Here is an 8,097-nt window from a genome sequence, read left to right on the forward strand (position 1 = left end):
TAAAATTGTTAATTAGGGGGAGTTCCCACCGAGGCACAGCAGAAACGTTTCCAACTAGGAACCATGAGGATGCCTCTGGCCTCTCTCAGTGGGTTAAGGATCCGGCGTTGCCATGAGCTGTGGTGTAGGTCACAGACGTGGCTCAGATCCTGCAATGTAGTTCTGATTCGACCCCTAGCCTGGGAATCTCCATATACTGGGAATGTGGCCCTAAAAAGCAAAAAAAAAAAAAAAAAAAAAAAAAAAATCAATTGGGTTTAATGTTTGTTATGGTATTATTGCTTGTTAAGTCACATGAATGGCAATTATATTTTCTTCCCCATTTGATATTTTGCCTTTTGTTGATAATTTCCTTCATGCGGCTTACTCTTTGATGTAGATATCTCAAAAATTTAGGAAAAGCATAGATATCCATAAATTGAAAATAGAAAATGTTCTGAAATTACTTGTGTTCTATTATTAAGAATATAATTCTTAAATATGAGATAAATATCCTATTTATGTCCTTTGTATTTTCATTCTACAGTTCTAGTGTCAATTAATGAAACTACTTTATCATTATGTGAAGAGTTAAGGTCCTATTTTCTGTAAATTTGTAAAACTCTTAATTAAAAATCAAAGCTTATACCAAGTAACAAAATAATAACCACAAATTAAATTAGATTTTTTTCCATATTATATATAAACTGATTTTGATTCATTAAGCTTAACTGTTCTATGAGGAACATAGAGTCCTATCGTGTTGTAGGTGGGCAGGTGTAGCCACACTATACAGAAATAGATAAGTAGTAACTTCAGTACATGAATATCACCCCTTATCTAGTACAGTTTTATACAGTTTGTCATATATTCTTGTTCCCAGTCTCCACACACAATAACTTTGTTTCCTTAACTAGACTGTCCTCTGTTTTATAGCTGCTGTCCTCTCGGTGTGACAGTGGATTCCTCCAAGTAGGCTTTGCCATCTAAAAGGGATGAACTCCAGTGACCGATAAGTGCCTCTGGAAGGGAAACAGGTAAATTAAGATGCTCATTCTGAGAAGAATGGAAGGACAGGTAAGAAGCAAGAGGACTGTGACCACGAAGGACTGTTCTCTAGTTATTCTCGCATTTTCCTTGTCACAGGAGTAAGGTGTACCTGACTCCACTATCACAGAACCAAAGATTCCTATTTGCTTAGGAAAATAACTAGCAATTCATAGTAAGTTAGACTGAACTGCAATCTGAGAAGTGGGGAAATAAACATTTTCAGGAAAACTCAATCTTTTACATCATTTCTGCCTTCAGCTCGGTAGAGGGAATGAAACCTCAAGTTGTAAGAATCTAAGGATCAATTCATAGATATCCCCAAACTCTCCACGTTTTTTTTGTTTTTGTTTTTGTTTTTACTGCTTACAAAGTAAAAAAAAAAAAAAAAATATATATATATATATATATATATATCTACTCCCACTTGTGTATGTCTTTAATACCTTCATTTCTGGTGAGGAAAACAGTATATGCTGCTTGCAGTCTGTTCCAGGTGTTCGAGAGTTTGGTCAAAAAACACCTACGATAGAGGTACACGTACCTTCCTCAACACCTTAAACCTTCGTTCTCCGTACTTTGGAAATGAGTCTTTAAAGGAAAATATGTGTTGTAAATCTCAAGGGGATATTTCAAAATATTAGCGACACAGGAGCTCTTGTGAGTATCAAGCTTACCCCATGGGGAGATGGACGTTAATGGAAGCTTTCTCTTCTAACTACCGATATGATGGTGCTTAAATAAGCAAATAATTTTGTATGCGTGCATGCATATTTTTTTGTGTGGAAGCGTATGTAAAGGGGAGAGGCATAAGAAGAAACACACTTTATAAGTGAAAAAGAATGATTTTAATATTTATTGCAGAGTGTTATTTCTCTGGGAGGCCTCGTGGACGCAAGTTGAAATCACTTAAGTGCAGAATGTTCTGATCATCCACACATCCATCTCTTTTTCCTTTTGTTTGTTTATTTTTTCATCTCCCTAAATAACATCGCTGCGGATTTAGTATCCCCCAAATCATCCTAGGAACTATGCAAAATCAGAGCGCATTGGCCCCTAGTTTTCAAGACGTTTGGTTTCAATTGAAGTAGATGGGGAATGCTGCGGCATCCTTGAAAGACACCAACAATACAGGCTTGTTATGCATATATCTTAGGTTAAGACCACTTAGATGCCCAAAGCTTGATATGGTAGCAATGGTGGTGGTAGCAATAGCAATAATAATAACGGAAGCTATGCTTTATGTTTTGACTGCTTTTGAAAAATAAAAATAAGTTTGTAGTGAGATAATTATCGTTCTTAAATTGTATAATGTAGAGGCAACTTATGATACATTTCATAGATGTGTATATATACATAATTTTGATGTGGAGGAGGAAGGGGAGTGGTTCAATGGACATATAGGGTGGATGCAAGATAAAAAATTCTAGACGCGAGTGACCCTTCGATGTGCATAACGTTAATATCACCACACTATAAACTGAAAAATTGTTGAAATGGTCATTTTTATGTTATGTCTTTTTTTACCACGATAATAAAATAATAGATTGGAATTTTGTCAGATCCCTTTTCCTTATCAATTGATAAGCCTGCTAATGTGGTCGGATATGGAATACGGAAGCAGTCTTGCACCCTGAGAATAAAAACCTTTTTTGACTAATATGTTAACAACATATATGATTTTTATATATTTTTGAATTTTATTTGTTATACATTAAAGGGATTTTTGCATCTATATACATGGGAAATGTTTTTGCAGATTTTGTTATCTTTCTCTGATTTGAGTATCAGAATAACACTAACTGTATAAGAATAAATGTGAAGGGTTCCCTTCGATTCCATTTTCTAGGAGATATTCCATAAAACTGGTGTCAATTCTTCCTTAAACGTTTGGTAGAATTCTCCAATGGAAATATCAAGCGTCGGAGATTCCTTTTTTTAAAGTAAAAATTCAATGTCCTTAATCGTTACAGGACTTTTCAAATTCTGTTTTTCATATTTGAGTAAGGGTGTGTTTTCTGATAAACTGGTTCATTTCATCTAAGTTGTCAAGTTTATTTGTTTAGAGTTGTTTGTAGCATTCCCTTATGACCCTTTCATATTTTCAGGGTCTAACATGATATTCCATTCCATTCCTGGTATTTGTTTCTTCTCTGTTTTTTCTTTGTCAATATTGATAGAATTTTGTCAAATTTAATGATTTTTTTTCAAGTAACAAGCTCTGTGCTTCATTGATTTTCTCTTTATTTTTCTGCTTTCAATTTTATTGAATCCAGCTCTCATCCTTATCATGTCCTTCCTTCTACTTGTATTGGAGTTACAGTGCCATTCTTTTTCTAGACGTCTGAGGCAAGAGAATTGATTATAACTTGGAGATTTTTCCTCTTATCTAATGTATGTGTTGAGTGCTCTAAATTACTCTTTCAACAATATTTTAGTGTGTTCCAGAAATTTTGCTACATTGAATCGTAATTTTATTTAGTCAACTTATATTTTAAATTTCCCTTGAGACTTTCTCTTTGACCATGTGTTATCTAGAAGTGTCTTGCGTAGTTTTCAAGTGTTTGTATATTTTCCTGTAGCTTGTTTTGTTATTGATTTATTGTCTGATTCTCTTGCAGTTGGAAAACACACAGCACATGCTTTTGATTCTTTTGAAAATTTTAGGTTTATTTTACGCCACAGGGTAGGTCTTATTATAGGTACATGTTCCATGTACCCATGAAAAAGAATGTATATTCTGGTACTGTCAGGGAAATTGTTTTATAAAGGTCAATTAGATACTGTTGATTAAAGTTTTGTTGAGTTCTACGTAACTGCTGGTTTTCTGTATCACTGTTCCGTCAGTTGTTGAGAGATAACATTCAGGTTTCCACTTGAAATTTTCTTTTTTTTTTTTATGCTCATACATGTAGCCAAATTTATTATTATTATTTTTAAGTTATTTCACCTGAAATTTTCAATAACTCTTTGAAAACAAGACAAGCTAGTGTCTGGCCGCAGATAGCACTTTCTTAATTATTAATTTCTTTTGAGAATTGCTAAGTTTCCCACCGTGCTTTTGTTTCTAGGAACTCGGCTTCGTGATGATACTAGTCCTCTGCAGAGATGAGAAGGTGAAAATTTCATTGACAAAGTGTGTGTAGGGTGGGCGCATGTCAATGATTTGGGGACTCTGAAGGCATTTAATGCCCCTCTCATCACCTTCATTTTTGTGGCCAAAATGGTACCTTTAGAAAGACATTTTTAGATCATGACCACATAGCCATCAGATGTACCACTTTCTTTTTTTTCCCTTTCCCGTTCATCTCTTCTCTGAAAACATACCTTTCATGTGCTATAGGATTTTGTATCCTTAGAACCTGAAAGGATCCTTATGACACAGTCTCGTATCTGCTTGGTTTTCACCCCATAGACGATAGGGTTCATAGTTGGAGGCAAGAGCAGGTAGATATTGGCCACGATGATGTGACATGATGGAGGAATTGCATGGCTCCCAAAGCGATTAAAAAAGAAGCAGAAGAAAGCTGGGCTGTAGGAGAAGACGATGGCACAGATGTGGGCAGTGCAGGTGCTGAAGGCCTTCTGCCGAGCTTCTGCCGAGGAGAGGCTGACCACCGCCCGGAGGATCATGGTGTAGGAGATGGTGATGCACAGGATGTCGAAGCCCCCGATCAGGAGGGCCGCCATCAGGCCGTAGATAACATTGGCCTTGATGTTGCCACATGACAGCTTGGCTACAGATAGCTGATCGCAATAGGTATGATGTATGATATTGCCTCTGCAGTAGGGTAGTCTCTTGGTGAAGAAAATCAAGGGAATGATGAGCAATACTGCTCTCAGAAAAGTGGCAAGTCCAACCCTGGCGATGACGGGATTGGTGAGGATGGTGGCGTAGCGCAGGGGGTAGCAGATGGCCACATAGCGGTCCAGGGCCATGAGCATGAGCACCCCGGACTCCATCCCCGTGAAGGTGTGAATGAAGAACATCTGGACCAGGCATTCTTCAAAGCTGATTTCCTTGAGATGGAACCAGAAGATGCAGAGGGCTTTAGGGATTGTACTGGAGCACATGACAAGGTTGGTCAGGGAGAGCATGGCCAAGAAGTAATACATGGACCTGTGCAGGGAGTCCTCACAGCAGATGAGGTAGAGGAGGCCACAGTTGCCCACCACAGCCACGACATACATGGAGCAGAAAGGGAAGGAAATCCAGAGGTGCAGGTCCTCCAGTCCTGGGATCCCAGTGAGAAGGAAGGAAGCTGGTGTCAGGTCTGTTTTGTTCAGCATTTTCATGATCATTCTGGTATAATCATTAAGAAGCTTGCAGCATTTTAGTTTTATTTTTGTTTTGCTTTGTTTTGTGACCCTCCTAGACTTGGAAAAACAGAAAAAGAAGTCTCAGTCGTGGTTCTTCTTTCCCTCTGTCTCTTCTCTCTGTTAAATATTGCAGTTTAAATCAAAGAACCAAAAATTTTAATGCCAGGAAATTTTATTTATACATAATTTAAACTAAGTATATAGTCTTTAACTCATTACTTTATCAATTCTTTCAACAAATATGTATTTATCACCTACTACATGCAAAACCCTATCCCAAACACTGTCTACATTATTTTAAAGGGAAAAATGCTTATAATATATGAATAGATAAAAATCTCAAAATAAATAAATCCTTATCAATTTTAATTATGTAATTGGTTCTGATCTCTCTGATTGACTTTTGCTGTAATATCTTATTTGAATATCTCCCCTTGGGTTTTCTTAAGGGAAATCTCATTGATACCAGTAACACAGCAGATGTGGTTAGGATGTGTTCAATATTGCACTTATTCTTAATTAAGGTTCCATATATTCATGCTTACTATACACCAGGCAGAGTTCTAGAATTTTATAGCTATTACCTCATATAATCCTCACCAAAGCTCGGGAAGTATTTTTTATTAATCTGTACTTTATAATTGAATAAATAGGCACTATATGTAGATGGGGCTTCTTCATATATAAATCTCAAAGTTTTTCTCAGTCTCCTAAATCCAGATATGAACATTAAGAGGATTTTGATCCTTTTTACACTAACCATTATTCTTCTGCCTTTTTTCATTTATTTATTTTTTTGGCTGTGAAGTATTTAGGAAATTTTTATGGTGTCCATGCTTTCAAGTTTAAGGCTGACAATGGTGACGACAGAGGTGTGTGCGTGCATTTATATCTTTTATTGTAAAGGCACGTACTGGGCATTTTAAATCTGGAAATCTATGATCTTTGCTTTCGGAAATTTTCTTTCTTTTTTTCTTTTTTTTTTTTTTTTTGCTTTTTAGGGCTGCACTCCTGGCATGTGGAGGTTCCCAGGCTAGGGGTTGAATTGGAGCTGTAGCCGCTGGCTTACACCACAGACACAGAAAAACCAGGTCCAAGCCATGTCTGCAACCTACACCTCAGCTCACGGCAACACTGGATCCTTAACCCACTGAGTGATGCCAGGGGTTGAACCTGTGTCCTCATAGATGCTATAGTCATAGTCATTTCGGCTGAGCCACGATGGGAACTCCCAGGAAATGTTCTCGCATTAACTTTGAATAATTTCTTCCCAAACATGGACCTTGTTATTTTCCTAGATATTGGATCTTCTGGGCTTTTTCTCTTCTTTTTGTTTGAAAATTTTTCTTAGACTGCACCAATTTATTTTTTGGACCCATTTTCTAGAAAGTTCCTCAACTATATCTTCGGAATATCTCAGCATTTTTTTTGTTCTTTTTGACTAATATTATAAACAAGTCATTTTCTGTATTTTGTGAATCTGACAACAGTATTTATATAAATGCATAGTATACTCATGTATAAATGTGTATGTTATACATGTATATGCTTCATATGTATATTTCCATATTGTCTAAATCTCAATGTGTTTCTTTTATAGATTTATTTTGGCTTTTAATTTGGAGGTGTTCCTAAATATATGATAACCCTTGACTACTAATTTACAATTAAAAAAGAGGCTATAGAAAATTTCTAATTCTAAAATCCAATGATGAATGAATCCATCAATTGGCATTTACTTCGTGTGATCAAGCAGGGACCACTGTTCATTAGAGATATTCTTAGTTATCAAGTTCATAGTTTTTTTTCCCTCAGGGACTTTCAATTTTTCAAGAACAAATTCCATTAATCTATGTCCTAGGAGTATATAATTGGCTGCCAATGATCTTGGAGTTAAGTAGTAGGATACTGAAAATCTCACACAAATTATGAATATTGGATTCAACCATCACATATTTAATGATGGCATTGTCAACACCTGATACATATGCATTCATAGTATTGAGAAAGTTTCTTCCTGGAATAATTTACAGTCATTATAAGAGGAAAGTAATATTGTTTAAAATGGTGAATATATCAGAAATACCAAATTGTTCCTTAGTTTTTCTATCTACATCTTGGTTTTATCTTCTTGTATTTGCACCTAGGATGACAGGGTAAAGACTGCAAAAGGAATCATTTTTGGAAATAATAAAGCAAAGTAAACATTTTTGGAAATAGTAAAACAAAAGATAAACATGTTCATAAAAGCACCCTTTAAAGTATTCTTTTCATGCCGTTACAAAAATCTTAGCGCCATATGTGAGCAGATAGAAATGACAACTAAGTAAATTTTGAGTTAGATCATGACCGTTTTCTAAGAAAACGGACAATTTTCTTAGACCTGAGACTTGCTTAGATCTTTGACAGACCAAAATGGGCAGAGTAATGTTCTCTTGTTGCTGGTTTCGGTTTCCCACCCAAATCATACTGACATTTTTTGCTTTGTGAATAGGCAATCCTCTCTCACTTTTTGCACTCTCCCTGTCCCCACCAAAATAGCCTCCAGAATGATATTTCCAGGAAGATTCAACTCTCAGAGAGGTGAGACTGCCAACCTCTAAAGCCTCTGGATATGACATAATTAGCTAAATACCAGGCTTATAGTCAAGGAATAGATTTGTTGATGAAATCATTTTTTTCCACTAGTTTAACATCATGGTACTGCAAAAATCTTATTATGTTCTGGAATCATCCACAATTTAATAAAAC

The 8,097-nt window shown here is 36.0% G+C and overlaps 1 protein-coding gene across 1 annotated transcript; it reads right to left on the reverse strand.

The window, feature by feature from the left end:
- Positions 1–4,356: 4,356 nt before the first annotated feature.
- On the reverse strand, positions 4,357–5,328 carry LOC100523266 (olfactory receptor 52N4-like). Its single transcript, XM_003129483.5, has one exon. The coding sequence runs from the start codon at positions 5,326–5,328 to the stop codon at positions 4,357–4,359; it is 972 nt and encodes a 323-aa protein (XP_003129531.2).
- Between the last annotated feature and the right edge of the window lie 2,769 nt (positions 5,329–8,097).

This window comes from Sus scrofa, chromosome 9, assembly GCF_054392235.1.
Source record: "Sus scrofa isolate SSC_HxYL_T2T_F1_AM1 chromosome 9, Sscrofa_HxYL_maternal_Yorkshire_Landrace_v2.0, whole genome shotgun sequence".
Classification (NCBI taxonomy): Eukaryota; Metazoa; Chordata; class Mammalia; order Artiodactyla; family Suidae; genus Sus; species Sus scrofa.

Bases quoted from the DNA above. Each gene is read 5' to 3' on its own strand.
- LOC100523266 (XM_003129483.5), bottom strand. From the start codon at position 5,328: ATGATCATGAAAATGCTGAACAAAACAGACCTGACACCAGCTTCCTTC.